General features: G+C 40.5%; 1 protein-coding gene across 1 annotated transcript in view; it reads right to left on the bottom strand.

The window, feature by feature from the left end:
• TNIP3 (TNFAIP3 interacting protein 3) overlaps nucleotides 1-18,634 on the bottom strand; it is a 62,901-nt gene extending 44,267 nt beyond the window's left edge. Inside the window, exons 1-2 of the mRNA XM_083571617.1 lie at nucleotides 18,575-18,634; nucleotides 5,918-6,020 (exon numbers count right to left, since the gene is read on the bottom strand). Of these exons, the coding sequence (XP_083427743.1) occupies nucleotides 5,918-6,020; nucleotides 18,575-18,606 (135 nt within the window). The 5' untranslated portion in view covers nucleotides 18,607-18,634. The remainder of the gene's footprint in view (nucleotides 1-5,917; nucleotides 6,021-18,574) is intronic.
• Between the last annotated feature and the right edge of the window lie 2,619 nt (nucleotides 18,635-21,253).

The following is a 21,253-nucleotide window of genomic DNA, read 5'->3' as shown; positions in this document are numbered from 1 at the left end:
GCTTAAAACAGTACACTACCATGTCCCCTGTCTCGCTGTTACCTGCTCAGCTTCAAATTCAGTGAGCAGCTTCTAAGGCTCTTTCTGAACATGGTTTCAACAGTTATGTTGGTGTTAACTTTACCCATCATATTTCTAGGCATCTTAAGATGCTGGTGCATGGTGCCAAAAAGGTGCATTTGTGGAACTGTTTAGAATCAAACCAGTAATTCATCCTAGCCAGGGTTGCCTCTCACCTGTCAGTATTTTGTGGGAGGGATGCAATCGCCTACCCAAAAATGTGTGTGCAATTCAAGTGGATGAAGGTTGACCAGTGCAACGTAGCTGCTGTTTTAAAAATTGCATTTTTTGTTGTTAGGGAAAGGGGAAATGCATTTAAAAGAGTAGGATAAATGAGTGACTGATGGGAAGACATATAACATATGCCCAAGTGAGTCAGGATGAAGGTTCAGTAAAGGGTGGGCATTGCATAATCAAGATGAATCAAGGTCATCTGGAGGAGCCCCAGGATTCCAGAATATTCTCATTGAAAGCTGGTCTGTCCATATCTTCTACTGGACTAAGAGAATACAAGAAACTCTTGGAAAAGGAATTATGTTTTTGGCCTGCTTTGGATGCAACCATATCCTTATGGATGTGGGGAGGTGTATCAGCCTGTACAGCCAGTGTGGTGTAGTGGTTAAGAGCGGTGGACTCGTAATCTGGTGAACTGGGTTTGCATCTCCGCTCCTCCACATGCAGCTGCTGGGTGACCTTGGGCTAGTCACACTTCTCTGAAGTCTCTCAGCCCCACTCATCTCACAGAGTGTTTGTTGTGGGAGAGGAAGGGAAAGGAGAATGTTAGCCGCTTTGAGACTTCTTGGGGTAGTGATAAAGCGGGATATCAAATCCAAACTCTTCTACATTGTTATCTTCTAAAGTTTCAAGATTTATCATCTAATGTTTCTAAGGTTCCATGCACACAGACAAATAAGATACCTGAAAAGCCTTAACAGCATATGTCAGGAATCAAACTTCATATGAGAACAAATGTGCTTTTCTATTAGAGGAGCTTTCCAATAGAGTTTGCTTGTGTATGTCTTGGAGGGAAACAAAGCTGACAGCATTTATCTTGTTCTCATAAGGATTGATAGCTGAATCTTCTCTTCAAGTTATACAGTGGGCTTAACTTAAGGATAATTAAGATCACTACACCCCAAGAAAGGACTAGGATATCGCAACACACTGTAATGAAAAACCATTACAGATGCAATTACTGGTGCATGAAGCAGATGTTCACAGTCTCATTAGCTTCTCACAACAGATCACAGTCATGTGGTACCTTTTAAGCCTAGTTTTATTTTCCCTGTGAAGATCTCCTGGTTTGTATAAAAAAGGGGGAAGGAAGCAGAGGGAATTTGTTTACACATAAGTCCTGAAAACAGCTTTGAAAGAGCCTTTGGGTTTATGGGATGTCATCTGAATTCTCTGCTTCAGAAATTGTAAACATTATAGAAAGGCATGCAGACCCACTGTGCTCCCAAATGGGTTTGCGAAAAAGGGCCTCAGAAGAAAATCAAGAAGACTCAGATAAACACTCCAGGATCCCACCCTCAAAAACATGCAGCGAATTGTGTGATTCACCTGCCTTCTGAGGGAAATTGAAGGCAGCCAGGTATTTTTGTTCAGGCAGAAGGCAGTACAGGTTTTGTTTTGTTTTGTTTTGTTCTCCCACCCCCCAAAAATACAACATGTTGTTAACTTCTTTTGAAGTAGATAGGTAGTGTGTTGCTATATGAAATCTGATCTAAGTGAACTTCAAGCACACAGGGCATAGCACATAACTTTTGCAATCTATTAAACACTTTCCCCCATATATATTTTTACTGGATTATATTCTCTCCTCCCCACCTATTTTGCATTTCAGTTTATACAAGTTATAAATAAACTGGCCTCTGTTTAACTTCACATTTCTTCACTCTAATCTCTCCTGCTTTTTTTAATATCTGAGGACTGAATGTGCAATTTTCAGTTATTTCTGAGTTTAAAGCAGATATTCAGCATATAACTGGCCCAATTTATATATCCTAGATTAATATGCAATCTGGAACACAGCTATCCTTCATTTGTCATACTTCCTGAATATTGTGTCACAAAAAAACAATTTTTAAACATGTGCACTGTATTTTTTAAAAATAAATATTTTAGGTTTAGATGGATGCAAAAATTCATAATAAAGGCTAAAATATGTATTTTAGGTTAAAACATTTTGGATTAGGCCATTGGCCTGATCCAGCAAGTCTTCTTATGTTCTTATGTAAAAGCTTGTCTCCTTCTTTACTTTATGATTTTGCCTTAAATATAAACACTGTTTCTCTTTAGAGTGAAGTACATTAAAATTTGCCTTTAATTAAAAAAGAACACTTAAAATAAACAGAAGATAGTAACAACAACCACTTTGTACCACCAGAGAAGCGACCCAGCTGCATCAATAGCAGTCAGGGGTAAATAGATACAGAAGGGAATCAAGGAACAATTATTCATTTCTTTATCTAAATATTTATGTCCCACACTTCAACCCCCAAGGTGGGTCATGACATCAATTCATAGAAATGAAGCAAGGAAGCAAACAAACAAACAAGCAAAAAGAGCTGAATCTCTCCTCTCCAAGCCATGTATTAAAGCCAAAGAAATGGGGTTGAGGGTGAGGAAATAAACTAAACCAAAACTGTGGCAGTACAAAAAGGGATGAGCATTTATCTAATCCATTTTTATCCCAAACTTCAGGACACCTTGCCCTTCACAACAACCCTATAAGGTTGAGCTGAGAGATAAAGTCCGGCTTAGGTTTGTTCACTTAGCGAGCTTCATGGTTGAGTGGAGATTTGAACCCAGGACTCCCTGATCCTAGGGCTCTCTCAAATGACCTCTTTATTAAGCTTTCATCCTGATTTGCTTCCACTAAGTTTGAGTGGAATACGAATGAATGATCTCTGGGCAAAATGGCTGCTGTTTCCCTTCTCTTATACAATTCCATTTGAAAAGAGTTACCTGAGAACCACTGAGAAGAGACATGAGAAATGTAACATTGTGAAATGTTCAAATAACCTAAGTCAAGTATGTAACAGCATTTTAGTAATTGTGTTGCCTCTTTAGTGGAAAGTGCCATGTTTTTTAAAAAATTACTTTCTACGTACTAGCAATATGTTGCTTCTTATTCAAAATATCATACGTGCTCCATGTATTGGTTTTTCAAGTTTCTGGAACCACTGGGCTCTTTTTCTTCTGGGTGAGAGCTAGGAATACATGAGCATGTGGTGTTATTTATGTGTCTAAGACAGAGATGGGGAACCCATGAACCTTCAGATGTTGCTGGATTACATCTCCCATAACCCTGTATCATTGACCAAGCTGGCTGGGGCTGATGAAAATCAGGGTACAACATCTGGAGGGCCACAATCTCCCCACCCCTGATCCATGCAGTGCCTAGGACTTGCCGATCAGAAGGTCGGTGGTTCGAATCCCTGTGACAGGATGAGCTCCCGTTGCTCGGTACCAGCTACTGCCCACCTAGCAGTTCTCCGGCGGGAAGGTAAACGGCGTTTCCGTGTGCTGCTCTGGTTCGCCAGAAGTGGCTTAGTCCTGCTGGCCACATGACCCGGAAGCTGTCTGCGGACAAACGCCGGCTCCCTCGGCCTATAGAGTGAGATGAGCGCACAACCCCAGAGTCGGTCACGACTGGACCTAACGGTCAGGGGTACCTTTACCTTTATCTTTACCTTTGTTTTTTTTTAAAGATATTTATTAAAGTTTTACAAAAAGAAAAAAGTTACAGAGTAAAAAAGAAGAAAAAGGAAAAATACAAAAAGTACAAAAATACATGTAAAAAAAATGCAAAAAAATAAAAATGCAAAAAATAAATAGAAAATAGTTAAAAAACAAATCAATCTTTTCATATCTTAGATTTCATTTACTTATTTCCCCAACCTCCTCACACCTCCCTTTTTTGTATTCCCGTTCACATGGTTAATTCAGCAAATCCTTACCCTCTTTATTTTTATCTTAATTCTATATCTCAACATATTATAACTTTATATTTTCATCCGTTATCAATCCATTTTTACATATTCTTATTAACCTTGTTGCTAAGGCCGCTTCATTTCAATCCGACATCATTTTAACATTCATTAATTTTACAATGTTTCTGCAAATAATCTTTAAATTTCTTCCAATCTTCTTCCACCGACTCTTCTCCCTGGTCTCGGATTCTGCCAGTCATTTCCGCCAGTTCCATATAGTCTATCACTTTCATCTGCCATTCTTCCAGGGTAGGTAAATCTTGTGTCTTCCAATACTTTGCGATGAGTATTCTTGCTGCTGTTGTAGCGTACATAAAGAAAGTTCTATCCTTCTTTGGCACCAATTGGCCGACCAAGCCCAGGAGAAAGGCCTCTGGTTTCTTCAGAAAGGTATATTTATATACCTTTTTCATTTCATTATAGATCATTTCCCAGAAAGCCTTAATCCTTGGGCACGTCCACCAAAGGTGAAAGAATGTACCTTCATTCTCTTTACATTTCCAACATTTATTATCGGGCAAATGATAGATTTTTGCAAGCTTGACTGGTGTCATGTACCACCTGTATATCATTTTCATAATATTCTCTCTTAAGGCATTACATGCTGTAAATTTCATACCTGTGGTCCACAACTGTTCCCAGTCAGCGAACATAATATTGTGTCCAACATCTTGTGCCCATTTTATCATAGCAGATTTTACCGTTTCATCCTGAGTATTCCATTTCAGCAGCAAGTTATACATTCTTGATAGTATCTTAGTTTTGGGATCTAACAGTTCTGTTTCCAATTTTGATTTTTCCACCTGGAAGCCAATTTTCTTGTCCAGATTGTAAGCCTCCCTTATTTGATAATAGTGAAGCCAATCTCGCACTTTATCTTTTAGTTTCTCAAAACTCTGCAATTTCAATTTGTCTCCTTCTTGCTCCAGAATCTCCCAATATTTCGGCCATTTGGCCTCCATGTTGAGCTTTTTCTGAGCCTTCGCTTCCATCGGTGATAACCACCTTGGGGTTTTATTTTCAAGTAAGTCTTTGTATCTTATCCAGACATTGAACAATGCTTTCCTGACAATATGGTTTTTAAATGCTTTATGTGCTTTAACCTTGTCATACCACAGATATGCATGCCACCCAAAAACATTATTGAAACCTTCTAAATCCAAAATGTCTGTGTTCTCAAGAAGCAGCCATTCTTTCAGCCAGCAAAATGCTGCTGATTCATAATAAAGTTTAAGGTCTGGCAGGGCAAATCCACCTCTTTCCTTTGCATCAGTTAATATTTTAAATTTTATTCTGGGCTTCTTGCCCTGCCAGACAAATCTAGAATGATGAGACCAAAAACTGCATCAGCCAGAGTGCCAAGATGAATAACCTTTCTTCCAAGAAGAACTCCAAGTCACACCTGAGACCTACCTTCCTGTCTGCCACAGGAGGGAGAGAAATTGTGCAGGTGCTGCGTACCTCAAAAACAGAGAACAGAACAAGATGGCCCAGCATTGCCACCATTCCTAAAAATATGAAATACCAGTGGGATAACAATCTTGCCATCAGTGACACTGTTTGTTAATTTTGAATCTCTGGCTTTTGATCATAGGCAAATGAGTAGCATAAAACTGGTGTATCACTGCCCCATGTGAAAGCACTGATGTGGTGATGATGGTTTAAAGTCCTGAAAAGTAATGACATTTCATACAAGTGTTTCCCCTAAAATCAGGAAGCAACTACAGAGGGGAGATATAATGAAGTGTTTGTTCCCATCATATAAGCAATAAAGGAAGTTGTATACAACGGCACAGTACAAGTCGTGATGATTAAAAGCAGCTTGTCAAGAATGACAAAGTGGAAAGAAAGTTGCTTACGTTCAGGGGATGTGAGCTGCTCTCCAGCTTCTTACAGGATTCCCAAGCACCACTCTTCCCTATCAGAATCCTTATTTCATCATCAAGCTCTGTGCTGTCGCATCTAGTTAAGGAAGAGGAAAAAACGCTTTATCTTCTAAAACTGACAAATATGCATCAGGTATAGAAATGCTACTCTTTACTAATAATCCACGATATTTTCAATCATCAATGCTATTTGCTAAATCTTATTTTTGGATTTTCATCAAGCTCCAAAAAGCTAATCTGCTAGGTAAAAGAAGAGCAATTCTGAAAAGCTCATCTGTTAATTAAAAGATGACCTTTTCTAGGAGAAATATGTAAATTAGGGTGTATAAAAAGAGAACAAGGGGAAGGAAAGACTAAAAGCTCCTTCCTGGCCTTATGACTAAGGCCAGGAATATCATGAATACTTTTGATTTTAAAATGCATATAAACTATTACTAAACTGAATTAAAATGTTTATTAAAATATTCACTAAAAAGGAATAAACATATATAAGTATTGTAAGTTTTCTGATTTGGTGTATTTTTCTGTTAAAATTTTGGCAATTATACACACAGGTATATATAAACACACTTGGATAAGAACTGCTTTCCAGCTTCTGTACGTGCAGACTGATTTGTTATAAAATAGTTTTGAAAGAGATGGCTATGGAAGCAGCTGGTGTTGCTGGCTCTTGAAATTATTAACAAAATATCTGGATCCTGGGACACAATCCATGACAGGACCAGCAATGGAGCAAGGAGTAAAACCAAAGTTTCAATCAGTTTTATGAGTTGGAAGTCTAGGGGCAGAAACCAGCCCCAAAGTTGTCTGTTCACCTGTTTGAGAGAAAAGAAACCAGGCTTTTAAAATCTTCCCCACCTTAATTGGAAACCCTAGGAAGAACTGAAGCACAGCGAGATGTGTGGAGGCTGTTGGCGTGAAGTTGCTTCTTCTAAATGACTGCTAATAAATTATCCTCCAATCGATGTGCTAATTATTTTCAGGGGATATCACTGAAGTTTTTATCAAACTAGTTCAGAGTACTAATTTACCCAGCTCATACGGGTAAATATTAAGAGGGCAGTGTATTTTAAGCATGTATTATTAAGTGAAATATTAGATTGTGCTCAACTGACAATTATTTCAGTGGTATGACCAGTAAAACTACATTCTGGCATGTAACAAGTACCAGAGTCTAAAAAGCTGGATGTGGCTTCAGAGGAAAAGCAAGGCAATCTGTAGAATGTGGCAACAGGAGGAAAAGGGGGAAACTAATCCAATCCCTTCCCATCACCTGGGGCTGATTCATACCTGAAAGGTTGAAGAAGGTGACAAAATAAAATTCAGATTAGAGAAAAAGATTTGAACCTGGGTTTCTGTAGCCAACGCTCTCTGCAATGTATTGCAATTCACTGGCAGTGCACTGTGAATACCTCTCTGTCATGAAAGTTACAGCTCAGTCACACACAGAGAGAAATATGGCACTCATCTACCGTTTTAACTTGACTTGACTTGACTAATAAAATTGCATGCCTGGGAACACTGCAAAAATAAATTGCAAGATAAACTTCAGAAACATGTGTTTTAAGATCCCGGAGGTTATATGTTTTGTGACTCACTTTTTTATTCGTTAATTAGGATTTTTACATGACTCTCAACATGAGCCAGAAGTACAGTCATCATCGCTACTCTCTCATCCATGTCCATCAGGAGCATGTGGTTCAACTTCGCACAGCTTGTCAGCATGCCTAATGCACAAAATGTAATTCTCCTGCACAGTATCGTGTACTGTGCTGCATTAAGTAGGCCTGATGACATTTGGAAGCAGTCAGAGGTTAAATTACGAAAGCAGTCACTCAGCTGAGATAGGACTGAACTGAACATTGTTTACATAATGAGTGAGCACAATTTGTAGACTGGCACCTTAATCCTATATGGATTTTTAAAAAATAAGCAATCCCTGATTATTTCCAACCTGTAGGTAGCATGGGGACACAGGAGCTTATGCAATGAAATGGCTGCTGACAGGGAAGTTTTTGATTCCTCAAATCCTGCTTCAGTAATTCTGGTGTAGTGGTGAGAGTGTTGGACTAGGGCCATGGCCAGGGCAACCTGGGTTCAAATACCCACTCAGCCATGAAGCTTGGGAGGCAAAATTGAGCCTCTCAGATGAGCTTCCATTATGTAGTTGTTTTGAGGATAAAATGGAGGGTGAGGAATCATGCTGCCTTGAGCTCCAACGAGGAAAAGCAGGATGTAAATGTAGTAAATAAATAATTTGGTAGCCATAGCCAAGCTGCTTCTAGCCTCAGTTCCTGATCTGCAGTGTGGGTACAATAATACTGACCTACGCACTGTGGGTTGAACCACAGAGCCTAGGACTTGCTGATCAGAAGGTCGGCGGTTCGAATCCCCGCAATGGGGTGAGCTCCCGTTGCTCGGTCCCTGCTCCTGCCAACCTAGCAGTTCAAAAGCACGTCAAAGTGCAAGTAGATCAATAGGTACTGCTCCAGCGGGAAGGTAAACGGTGTTTCCGTGCACCACCCACGTCCCTTCTAGGTTCAGTGCCCTACCTTAAAAGGACAGGCCTAGCCCAAGACAAAATGCACGTATTTTGGCAAAACAAAGCAAAATAACAGGCTAGTGTCTCAAAACTGTGCATGCCCACCTATCTTTCAACAGGAGCAAGCAACTCCACGACGAATATGTGGACGTTCCCAGATAAAAACAATGTGTAACAAAGAGGAGAGATTTGGAGAGATTTGGGGTAGGGCACATAAATTGCACCAACAAAGACTGAAGAAAGGACAAGTTATGAGATGAGATTGCCATACCGCTGAAGTCTAGAGGACTGGGCATATGCCACAGAGGAAGGCCAGCATTTTAAAGGGCCATGCCCTTTCATGTGATCACTCCTGGGGAGGGGATGTGCAGCTAAGAATTTTTTCATCCAATCTGAAAGAATGATTAAAAAGGCTTTCTCGATAAAGGAGGTTGGAGTCCAGTTTGCAAGTAGGGATGACACTTCATTTACTTTCCTCATTACTTAATTTAACAGGTGCAATCCAGGAAATTCCCACTCTGCCTTGTAAAGGTTTGAATTACGTAACACCTTCTCAACCAGGAAATATTCCTTTCCTTCTCCAGGTAACATTTTAAGGACTTCTGCCTTAGCAAATATACATGTAAATCATTTCCTTTACTAGACAGTCCTGAACTTTTTGAATCATGTCAGAACCACCAGCAAAACAATGTGTGGGGCACAATGGCTTGAAAACAGTTTTCTAACATGGGACAAAAATAGGAGAAAATCCTACTATGCTGGCTCCAGCTGTTGTCCAAACCTCTGGCGGGTAAAAGATTTGTGATGGGTGATCTAAAGAGATGCCTGACAGACCAATGGATCTGTTAGAACCACTACTGCCTATGCTGCCTATGTGCTACTCTCCCAGAGATCTCTTTTTTTACATAGAGAAAACCAGTGACCTAGACATGCAACACATTTTTAATTACAATTTAAAATATTTTAAAGCTGCTTCTCTGGGCAAATGTCCATCCAAAGTAACTTAAACTAAAAATGAATAAATCATAAGAATAGAAGAATACATTTTTTAAAAAAAACAAAAAACCTTATAACTAATACTCTGCAACACTCCCATTAAAAAAAAAAATTACAAAATAACGTAATTCTGACCATCACCCACCTAAGAAATATCAGCCCTGGAAGGTCAGTTGAGGGGGAAAAGTTATCTAAAAAGCTTTTGTAAAAAAGCTTTCTAAGAAAACTACAGTTGCTTGCACCATTCCATGTTTCAGTAAACCAGTTAAGATCAATTCAGATAACCCTTTTTTTCTGCAGGGAAGGTACTTCCTTGTAAGAAGCAACACAAAGTCTACACAGCTGACTACCAGGCATATAGATTTTATACTGTTAGCTATGCAGAAACATTTTCTGGGCAAGTAACAGAACATGTGTGAAGCTGTTCTTAGTTTCTAAGTTTTCTTTAATGAAATGTACAGCGGTTCCTCGGGTTACAGACACCTCGGGTTACAGACTCCGCTAACCCTGAAGTAGTACCTCGGGTTAAGAACTTTACCTCAGGATGAGAACAGAAATTGCATGGTGGCGGTGGGGCAGCAGCGGGAGGCCCCATTAGCTAAAGTGGTACCTCAGGTTAAGAACAGTTTCAGGTTAAAAACGGACCTGTGGAACGAATTAAGTTCGTAACCAGAGGTACCACTGTATATGTAAAAACAATACCGCAGTACTTATTTTTAAAGTCTAGAGGGCACTCACAATTTAGTCAGGAAAGCACTTTACCTAAACAACCAAACTATTATTTAAAAACATTCTAAGGTGAATTCAAAAACAAAAGTATTTGCTGTGAGCAGATTTCTGCTTCATTATGTTTGTGACTAGATAACCAAACTCTATATTCATCAACAAATTCAAAGATGGTTTCTGTCTGGGGATATGAGAACATATTCTTTTCTAAAGGCAGGGGCCTGACTTTCAGTGCAATTGAAAATATTTCTTAAAAGCCTTTGGACAATTGTGCAGTATTTGAGTTGCAACTTTTTTCTAGCTGGGCTCCTCTGCTTGTAACAGCTGCATGACTAGTCAAAATTTTATAGGTGAAGCTTCTCTCAAATGCAGTTATTACAGTAAGCTTCACCTCTTACTTTGTGCTTGTTATGCAACCGTTAGTTTCAAACACTGGAATTACAAAGGTGGGTGGAACGAAACTACATAGCATTTTCTATTTTGGAAAAATCAGCCATGAAAGAGAGGAACTTTGGAAGTGATTGTCACCCCAAAAACAAACAAGTTTTTTCCCCCCTAACATCCCAATCTTATGCATGCTTCTCTGCATGTTCATATGTTTCCAAATGGGATCAGTAGTCCTCATGCATACAGGTTTTTGGAAAATCCATATAGCACCACTGACATCAGAATACCAGCCTGCATTTTTCACTCATTTAATCTGAATTTTTAAATTCAATCTCCACCTTCCCCGGGCAGGTCTGGGACATACTCCCTGCCTGAAACCCTGAAGAATCATAGAATCGAGGAGTTGGAAGGTAACCTGAGGATCATGTAGTCCAACCCCCTGCAATGTAGGACCCGCTGCCAATCAATGTAGTCAGTCAATGCTGGTGTCAGACTATTCTGTGCCCCGGGCAAGGCTAACTACTTGCAGACACACACACACACACACACACACACCTCAAAAAATTCTAATGTATGAATTACTTCCCAAAAAAATGATACCGCTTTTTCAAAATATACAATAAAAGTAAAATATTATCAGAAATTTGCAATATAACAAAAAACTAATATGTATAAAAATGGGCTCCTCAAAGCTCAGTACTGTACTCCTCTGAGGTCTGCATCATAGGTGGCTGCCTTAAATGGCCTAATCGTAGCACCAGCCCAATAATAATAATAATAATAATAATAATAATAATAATAATAATAATAATAAAAAATTATTTCTACCCTGCCCATCTGGCTGTGTTTCCCCAGCCACTCTGGGTGTATTCCAACAAAGATTAAAAATAAATTAAAATGTTACACATTAAAAACTTTCCTGAACAGGGCTGCCTTCAGATGCCTTCTAAATGTCAGGTAGTTGTTTATCTCTTTGAAGTCTGGTGGGAGGGCATTCCACAGGGTGGGTGCCACTACCGAGAAGGCCCTCTCCCTGGTTCCCTGGTTCTGGTGCAGTGAGGGAACCGCCAGAAGGCCCTCAGCACTGGACCTCAGTGTCCGGGTTGAACGATGGGGGTGGAGACACTCCTTTAGGTATACTGGGCCAAGGCCATTTAGGGCTTTAAAGGTCAACACCAACACTTTGAATTGTGCTCAGAAACATACTGGGAGCCAATGTAGGTCTTTCAAGACTGGTGTTATGTAGTCTCGGCGGCCGCCGCCAGTCACCAGCCTAGCTGCCGCATTCTGGATTAGTTGTAGTTTCTGGGTCACCTTCAAAGGCAGCCCCACGGAGAGCGCATTGCAGTAGTCCAAGCGGGAGATAACTAGAGCATGCACCACTCTGGCAAGACAGTCCACGGGCAGGTAGGGTCTCAGCCTGAATACCAGATGGAGCTGGTAGACAGCTGGCCTGGATATAGACAATACAGAGCTAGATGGACCAACAGACTACTTGGAATAACACAGCTTCCTACATTGCTGTGTGCCCTTGTCCGAGAGAAATGTGAAAAGTTAAGGAAAAATTAAAATATTGCAACTGACCCATTTGCAAGGTCTCAACATTTACAGTACTGAGTGGACATCTTGGAGCACTCTAAGTCCCTGTGTCTGTGTCACAAGTGCAGGGGAAAGCCTGCCTGCCTGCCACATGGTACTTTTTGGCAGATGCAGAGGAAAAGCCATGGCAGCCTGTGCAGGTCAGAGCTAGTAAAGGTGCAATCCAGTGCCAACGTATAAAGATGAATGTCCCACTGAGATCAATGGGCTTACTTGGACATGTATTTGCAAATATATTAGAAATCTCTTCATTGACTCATCTGCAAGTAAATTTGAAGTTGTTCTGGCAATGGCACAGAAGACAAGTGACCAGTTTCTTATATCTGGGAGGTCACGAGTCTTAGCTCTCAGCTGCTTAGAAAGGCCAGCACAACAAGCAATAAAACAACGCAGGCCACTGTTACTGCTGCCAGGTGCATACATTGGCTGGTTTTTTCAACAAGAAAGGTAACAGGAAATGTTATTGCCAGGAGTGATACAGATTTTTATTCGCTGAAAATATTATAAATCTGAATTAAGGAGTTTGTCCGTTTTATAAAACATGCATGTCACAGTGTGTACACAGTTCCACTCTAGGAAGGTGATTTCCCACAGAGGCTGCTTATTAAAGTTGCAACCTCCATCTGAGTAATACTGTTACAACCTGACATTATCACTTCAGGCAAAGGCAGGCATCTGGGTGCAGCCCTACCTCCACCTGAGTGTGTGCTTGCCTGCACGGAGAAACGTGTGAAGTGGAATCTAAACCTCAGATCTGCACTGAGATAAGAAGAGTTGACAGCAACATTGGAAGAGAAGTGGCAAGAGTATCCATGGGTGTATAACTGAAGTTAGATTTCAAACTGCTACATCTCAAAGGTGCAGCATTGTGACTGAACCAAAGAAACAATGACATTTCCCTGCAGATTAATGGCAAAATAGAATTTTTATCTTTAGCTATCCAAACAACCTGAATTCATCTGTGAAGACTGCTGAGTGCAGAAAATCTTGCAAGTGCTCTGGTTAAAGCCAATAGACTTCCACCCACCTTTAGTCCCAAATTGAAAAAATGGACAGTTTTATTTTTGTTTTACAATATGAGTCATTTCTCTCTCTCTCTCATTCTCTCTCTCATCCCCCACCCTTGTTTTCTCTCTGGCTTTCTCCTCCTCCCAAAAACAAATAGGAATAAGCTGAGTACAGTGGTACCTCGGGTTAAGTACTTATTTCGTTCTGGAGGACCGTACTTAACCTGAAACTGTTCTTAACCTGAAGCACCACTTTAGCTAATGGGGCCTCCTGCTGCTGCCATGCCGCCGGAGCACAGTTTCTGTTCTCATCTAGAAGCAAACCTGAAGCACTATTTCTGGGTTAACGAAGTCTGTAACCTGAAGCGTATGTAACCTGAAGCGTATGTAACCTGAGGTACCACTGTATAGTGCTGCTGCTACTAACATAGCCCACCTTAATTTGGAGAACACAACCTAATTGTAATTGTAATCATAACCATAACCTACCCATGATTTGAAGTGCAATGGACTAAGTTATCTTTATAGATTTGTCCCCACCACTTAATTTTGATAACATCCTTAAGGTAGAGAATGATTGCTAACTGTATTTGGACTGTGCCCCCTGCCAGGACTTAACTGGTGACATGACTCATCTGGGGTTAGCTTCAATATCAATTTTCAAAGCAAGGTTTTAATTCTGGAACATGTTAAGTAAGAATATAGGGAGGGGTGTAATAATAATAATAATAATAATAATAATAATAATAATAATAATAATAATAAAGCACTCTGGGCAGCTTCCAACAAATTATAAAACAACAGTAACCATTGAGTTACTTTACCATTGGGTAAATATGCAGAGGTCCTACATGCCTAGGATAAGGGTAAAGGGTTTCCACATGAGAGAATGAGCCCTAGCCTTCTAGAATCTGACCACTGCTCTCAATACCCACTTTTTGCCCTGGTTCCTGGGAAGACAAAATGGAGGTAGGCTGTATATACTATCATAGGTGGGATATAAATGGAGCTTGGTTGCACAGAGACAGCTCTGTTCAAATAGGAAATGGGAAAAACTTGTTCTGTGCCATCCTTGTGATCAGCTCACTCATGAAGTACCACAAGGTTTAATGATGAACAAGGGCTTCTAAAGAGGGCATACAGCCTTACCCACCCTAACTGTGTCTCATCTTGAGAGGAAATTAATTCCAGAGACAAGGGGCCTGACACATGCTTTTGTCACCGTGGGTGGGTATTTCAGGCAAAGGATTACTGAAGCTGTTATTACAGTGGTGGCGGTGGGACATAGAACAAAACAGATTTGTGGTTGCCTGCCTTGAAGAATTGTAAGCCATTCTAGTCCAACCCCTTGTTTGAGACAGGAAATCCAGAACTAGAGCTTCCTCAGCAGATGGCTATTCAGCCTGCTTGAAGCCATCCAGTAGCAGGAAGCTCACCCGCCACCTCCCTAGGTGATTGCTTCCAATGTTGGACTGCTCTTTCCATCAAAAAGATGATCCTAGTGTTCAACCAACATCAACCCTCCTGTAATGTAAGCCCTTTAGGGCTATGTCCTACTATACCTTTAAAGCGCATTCTAAGCACATTCTCTCCCTCTAAGAATTCTGGACACGGTAGCTTGTTAAGGGTTTCTAGGAATTGTAACGCTGTGAAACATAAACTACAGTGCCAATAACTATTGCAGAGAAGGAATGTGCTTTAAATGTGTACACAGCCTAGGCCTACTCCTGTCTACTAGAGCAGCAGAGAACAGTTGTGTCTGTGTTACTGATTTTCTTAGAACTGACCAAATATTGTTGATAGTCCTGTGATGTGTCTCCATGGAAGCTAAAATGACCCAAGAAGCTAGGTGATGGTCAGAGAAGATGGCTGATCCAGATCTCCTGCTTCAAATCCAGCCAGGGAGAGGGGACAAGGTGCTTCTATGGCTGTGAACACTCCATTCATTTAAAACCCACCTCTCCACACACACAAAAAGAATCCTGGGAACTGTAGTTTATTAAGGGTGCTGTGAATTGTAGCTCTGTGAGGGGTGAAGTACAGTTACCACAATTCTTAAACACGGGATGTGCTTTAAATTATTGTGTGTACTCAGCCTGTCTGGAAGGAAACAGACTGAAGTTTGAGAGAGATGGATAAAGGCAGAGAGCTGTATTTTGGAATCTGTAAGCTAACAGCATTTTTGGGTGCTAGCTGTTTTAGTAGCCTTTGGCTGGATGTCAAAGCTTCTAGGCTGTGGTCCTCCACCTAGACTCAACCTGTATATCCATAAACAAGTGCAAATATTGCAAATGTCCATAACCTTCCAGTGGCCTCCTTGGAAAGGAAACCAAATGCTGTACCCCTAGAACTTCTCACTGCTTGGAGAAGTAGGGTGAGCACGGCAATTAAGAATGTGATCTGCACAACAAAGAGAAAATAAGAGCAGGTTTCATTCAATCCTGTTTCAACCCTATAAACGCCTCCATGCTTCTGTTCCCCTTATGAAAAAAAGGAATGATGCTTTTAAAGAACAGTTAATTGTCAGCAGCTGTTTAGCTGTGAAATGACACATTTGGAATAGAACAGTGCTGTGTTATACGTGGAGCTGCTGATGGTTCAGAAAATTCAGCTGGTGCAGAATTCAGTGGCCTATTTCCTTGCCAGTTTGAGCATATAGCACCAATCCTGGCCCAGCTGTACTAGCTGCCAGTTAGTTTCCAGCAGTGGCGTAGCGTGGGTTGTCAGCACCCGGGGCAAGGCAAGTAATTTGCGCCCCCTAACCCGTGGATTTGCGCCCCCTAACCCGTGGATTTGCCCTAACCCCAGATGTTGCGCCCGGTGCGGCCGGCCCCCCCTGCACCCCCCACGCTACGCCACTGGTTTCCAGGCCCAATTCAAAGTTCTGGTTTTGACCTATAAAGCTTTAAACAGCTCAGAACCGCAATACCTCAAGGACCACCTCTCTCCATATGAACCCACCTGGATCCTGCAATCATCATTTGAAGCCTTTCTTTGTGTGCCTTCATCACAAAAGGTCTGGAGGGTGGCAACACAAGAACAAGCCTTTTCTGTGGTTGCTCCCTGTTTGTGGAATGCCCTCCCCAGGGAAGCTTTCTTGGTGCCTTCATTACATATCTTTAGGCACCGGGCAAAAACATGCCTCCTCTCCCAGGCCTTTAGCTAATCAAACAACCTATGGCCTTTTTAACTGTGGGGAAGGGGCTATTGTTTTTGTTTGTTACTATGTTGTTTTTTGTGGTTTTTATAATCTAAACTGCCCTGTGATCCTCAGATGAAAGGTGGTATAGAAAATAATAATAATAATAATAATAAGAAGAAGAAGAAGAAGAAGAAGAAGAAGAAGAAGATGATAATGGTAGGAGCCAACAAGCTTTCCCCCCTGCTGTGGCCTGGGGACAGTGGCAAATAACCAAGGTGTATTGAATTCTGAGACACTGAGAGCTGCATTTTTCCAGCCAAAAGAAATAGCCTTCATTTGTGCACATCTGCTCAGTGCATGCCTACTGTTGCTATAGCTGCTGTGGCTCCTGCCGTCTAAAGGAACTATGCATAGAAGAGCAAGAAAAGGACTACATTGGACTACTTTGAGGCTGGGAGATCATATGAGATGACAGGCTAGAATACACAGGATTAATATAGGTGGCGGCTAGTGTCCTGTGTGCACTGCTTTCCCAAAACAGCAGTGAAGTGCAATGAATGCACAGTTAATGGGAATGTGTATGCAGTCTAAGCCTTGACCTGTATCTGAAGTTTCTACAGGAGTGGTGATAGACAGTTCACACCACGGAAGGGGGAGTCCTGCATTGTGGTCTGCAAGGACTCTTCCTTCTTGATCTCTCTTGTTTTTATCAGTTTTAGAAGCTATTTTTAATCTTCTCTAGCTGACCTTTGCTGGAATATGTTGAGTTTATTCTGAAATACCATTTTTTAAATTATTTTTCTAGATTTAAAAATAAATAAATAAATGGATATTAATACATGTTCTTGGCATGTTTATATCTCCATCACAACTTAAGGCGACGCAACCTAGAACAGTTTTCTTCTTCCTGGTGATACTTTAGAGGCAGGGCACATGTTCACAATACCACCTAACTAAATTTAATATCAGAGTGACATTTGTTATTTCCAGCAGGGATGATAATTTCACAATAACATGAATGTTGTCTCTCTCTTTTTTTAATTGTATATTTTTAAAAATTAATAATGTGGTGGTTGGTGCCTTGACTGCAGAAAGGCATGGTAAATCATTCTAATAAAATAATAAACATAAATAAACATAATTCCTTGCCTTGTTTATGATCTGTTCTACAGAATTATGACGATTATGACTAAAATAGTCATAATTCACAGTGAATAAGCCAGTCAGAAACAACTATGCCCAACCAAAATAATTACCTCCTGCTCTCATCTTAAGCTACAAAACGAATTATGAATGTTTCCTGAAAGTCTTCTTGAGAGGTGCTAACTGATGGGGGCCTAATTTTGCCATGCCAATGAGGTGTTACATATTCAGGAGTGTGGAAAAATTGAATCACTAATGCAGATATCTAAGCAAGCAAATTTTTGACTAAACTGCGGGAGGCAGTGGAAGACAGGAGTGCCTGGCGTGCTCTGGTCCATGGGGTCACGAAGAGTCGGACACAACTAAACGTCTAAACAACAACAACAACAAACAAGCAAATTAGAGCTGCTTCAGATCTCCATGTATGATGAAAGCAGTCAGGGAAGAGAATCTGTTCACATATAATGGAAAACTAAGATGGAGGGGGAACCCCAAAAATGATCTAAGAAGTGCTGCAGCTAGTGATTTGAAGCTGCAGTCATCCAATGAGGAGCCCCCTGCTATGAAGTCACCTTGACAATTGGTTCAAATCTCACATGCCCATGCATCTCAAATATATAATCTGATGAACATCACTTAGGCTGTAATCCTGCACAAAGCTATTTTGGAATAAAATCCCACTGAGTTCAGTGGAGGCTAACACCAAGAAAACTTGCCCGGGATCAGGCTACATGTCACTTCAAATGTGAATAGACAGGATTAAGCACATTGGCACACGTGCTTTGTGCACTGCAGTCTCGGAAGCTGATAAATCAGGAACTGGTGTCTTTCAATCACACCCTTACATTAGTTTTGTTTCTCTTTTATTTCACTGATAGATTGTGCAGAATCCATCCACTTCTTGGCACCTGTTACAGTTAATCTAGTTTCACTAACATCTGATAGTTCAGGCTTTAGAATATTTGCCAGCTTGAGCCATAATAGAATGATTACTATTTATTTTTTTTAAAAAAGAGCAGTTTCAGTTTATTTGAGGTATCACAAGTCTTCAACAAAAAGTGAAATAAAATGTGTAGATCTGTTAATACCTTTCTGAATCCGATGGATGACCGGTATGCATATCAAGAAACTTCCAAGAGCCTTCCTGGTCACTCTAATAATTAAAAAAAGGGGGAGAGGGTTTATTTACTTACTTGCTAACTTACTTACTTACTTACTTACTTACTATACTGCCTTTCATCTGAGAATTGCATGGTGGTTTACAATATAAAAACACAAAAAAATACCTAACATAGTAATAAACAGAAACACTACCCCCCTAAACACAGTTTAAAAGTTCATATATTGTTTAATTAGCCCAAGGCCTGGTGCCTAACAATATATAATGCTGGCACCAAGCGAGCCTCTCCAGGGAGTGCTTTCCACAAATGGGGAGCCACCACAGAAAAGGCCCATTCTTGTGTTGCCACCATTCGGACTTCTCACCGGGGGGGGGCGGGGGACAAATGAAGAAGGGCCCCCAATGATGATTGCAGGATCTGTGTTGGTTCACATAGGGAAAGGCAGTCCTTAAGTTATTGCAGTCCTGAACCATTTAAGCCTTTATAGGTCAAAACCAGCACTTTGAATTGGGTCCAGAAACTAATCGGCAGCCAGTGCAGCCAGGCCATGATTCGTGTTATACACTCAAACTGTCTTGCCCTGGTGAGCAACCTGAGATTAGTGCTAACATTAGAAAGACATGTTTTTCCCCCAAGGTTTTTTGCAGGACTTTAAAAGTCAAAGAAGAAGACAAAAAGGCAATCCTGCTACTGCCACAATAACAAGAGAATGATAACAACTAGATCACAAGATTGTTAGTAAGATGTACATATACTTTTCAAGCCAGAATAACTCTTCTATACAGGGTTCGGCTTTTAAAGTCTTCCTGTGCATGTCTAAAGTACATCTTGTCTGGTCTTGTTATCCTACTGGCGCATTTGATGTGAACACCGTCTCATCCGCAGTCAGGAATATTGCCTTGAAAGTTTAGTGCAAAATCACATTAAATTGCACCACTTCTCAATCAAAACAGTGATGAAAGGAGCTGGCACTAAAAATGTGTGATGAGGGGATAATAAAGTTGTAATCTTTTTCTACCTTCTTGCGACATGATTTTGTACTGCACTGAGGGAGAGAACCTTCTGCTCCTCCATCCCCATCCATTCCTGGGGATGCAAAGAGGGGCAGCCACCTTGGGATCTGTGATAAAGCCATTGAGAGATGAAGCAGAAGGTCTTGGTAGAACTGTCTCAGCTAAAGCAGTGCACAAAATGTAAAGAAGAGGGGGAACAGAGGCCAGAATTACTAAAGTTGTGCACGCTCCCCAAAATAACACAACAGAAAGTAAGTTGTGTCACCACCATTGCCATGAAAAGGATGGGGATAGTAGAGGTGGCGGTGGGGGGGAAAAGAGATGAATGCATGGGGAGGTACACAGTGTGATTTGCCTTGGTCCCCACTGTGGAACGGCCCTGGTATCACTGTATATTTGCACACCTTGCTATTTTTATGATTTGAATTCCACTTTGTTTTGTTTTTATTTTGCAACATTTACATACTGCTTGATTGAAAGCATATAATAATAATAATAATAATAATAATAATAATAATAATAATAATAATATGATTGATAAAAGACAGTTAAAAATGAGATATTGAAAAAGCATTCAAAAGACAGTGAAAATAAACAGTATGCTAAAATAGAGATTATAATACACATCAGCATTCTACATGTCTAGATAGTGTTGCCTACACACAAAAAATGTTTTATGCAGGCATGAAAAGAATACGGTGAAAGAATGTGGTTGATGCCAATAGGCAGGGAATTCCGGAGTTTGGTGCTGCCACGCTGAATGTGGCATTTTATTACAAATGCAGAAGAAGTATTATGTGGCAGCTCCCTGTCAGTTCCACAGATCCAAGTGGTCAAGTGGTCAAGTGGGGCATACGCAGGTTAAGGGGATGTGTGCTTGTGCACACACCGGCTAAAATAATCAGAAAGTTCCCCATTCAAATTCTGCCTCCTTCTCCAGCTATAAAGCAAACCACTCAGCACCATCCCACATTATTATATGGGCATAATTCTACAGACATACCTTAATTATTAATTAAATAATATTGATAAAAGACAGTTTAAAATGATATATTGAAAAAGCATTCAAAAGACAGTGAAAATAAACAGTACGCAAAAACAGAGTTTATAATACACGTCAGCATTCTACATGTCTTGATACTATTGCCTACACACACTTAATTAAGGATTACTGATATACTGTTTGTGAAGTTCTTAGACCAGTCTGTGAAATACAATTAGCATGAAAATCAACCCCACGGTAGTCTTTGCCTCACATGTAATAGGGAGCTGATTTTAGCTACGGTATGTTAAAATGTGCAAAGGTTTAAAACTATTTTCTGGTGAAGTAATGAAAACTATGTTTAAAATCATAGAATCATAGAATCATAGAGTTGGAAGAGACCACAAGGGCCATCGAGTCCAACCCCCTGCCAAGCAGGAAACACCATCAGAGCACTCCTGACATATGGTTGTCAAGCCTCTGCTTAAAGACCTCCAAAGAAGGAGACTCCACCACACTCCTTGGCAGCAAATTCCACTGTCGAACAGCTCAAATCTTTTTATCAAGCAGACAAAAATAAATGACATCTGACTTCCTTGAGAATATGACTTTTGAGAAATGCCACACAATTTAGCCAAAAAATCCAGCATG

Source organism: Podarcis filfolensis (assembly GCF_964270895.1).
Source record: "Podarcis filfolensis genome assembly, chromosome: 9".
Classification (NCBI taxonomy): domain Eukaryota; kingdom Metazoa; phylum Chordata; class Lepidosauria; order Squamata; family Lacertidae; genus Podarcis; species Podarcis filfolensis.
The sequence above is the reverse complement of the archived record's forward strand: the minus strand, read 5'-3'. Positions and strand labels throughout refer to the sequence as shown.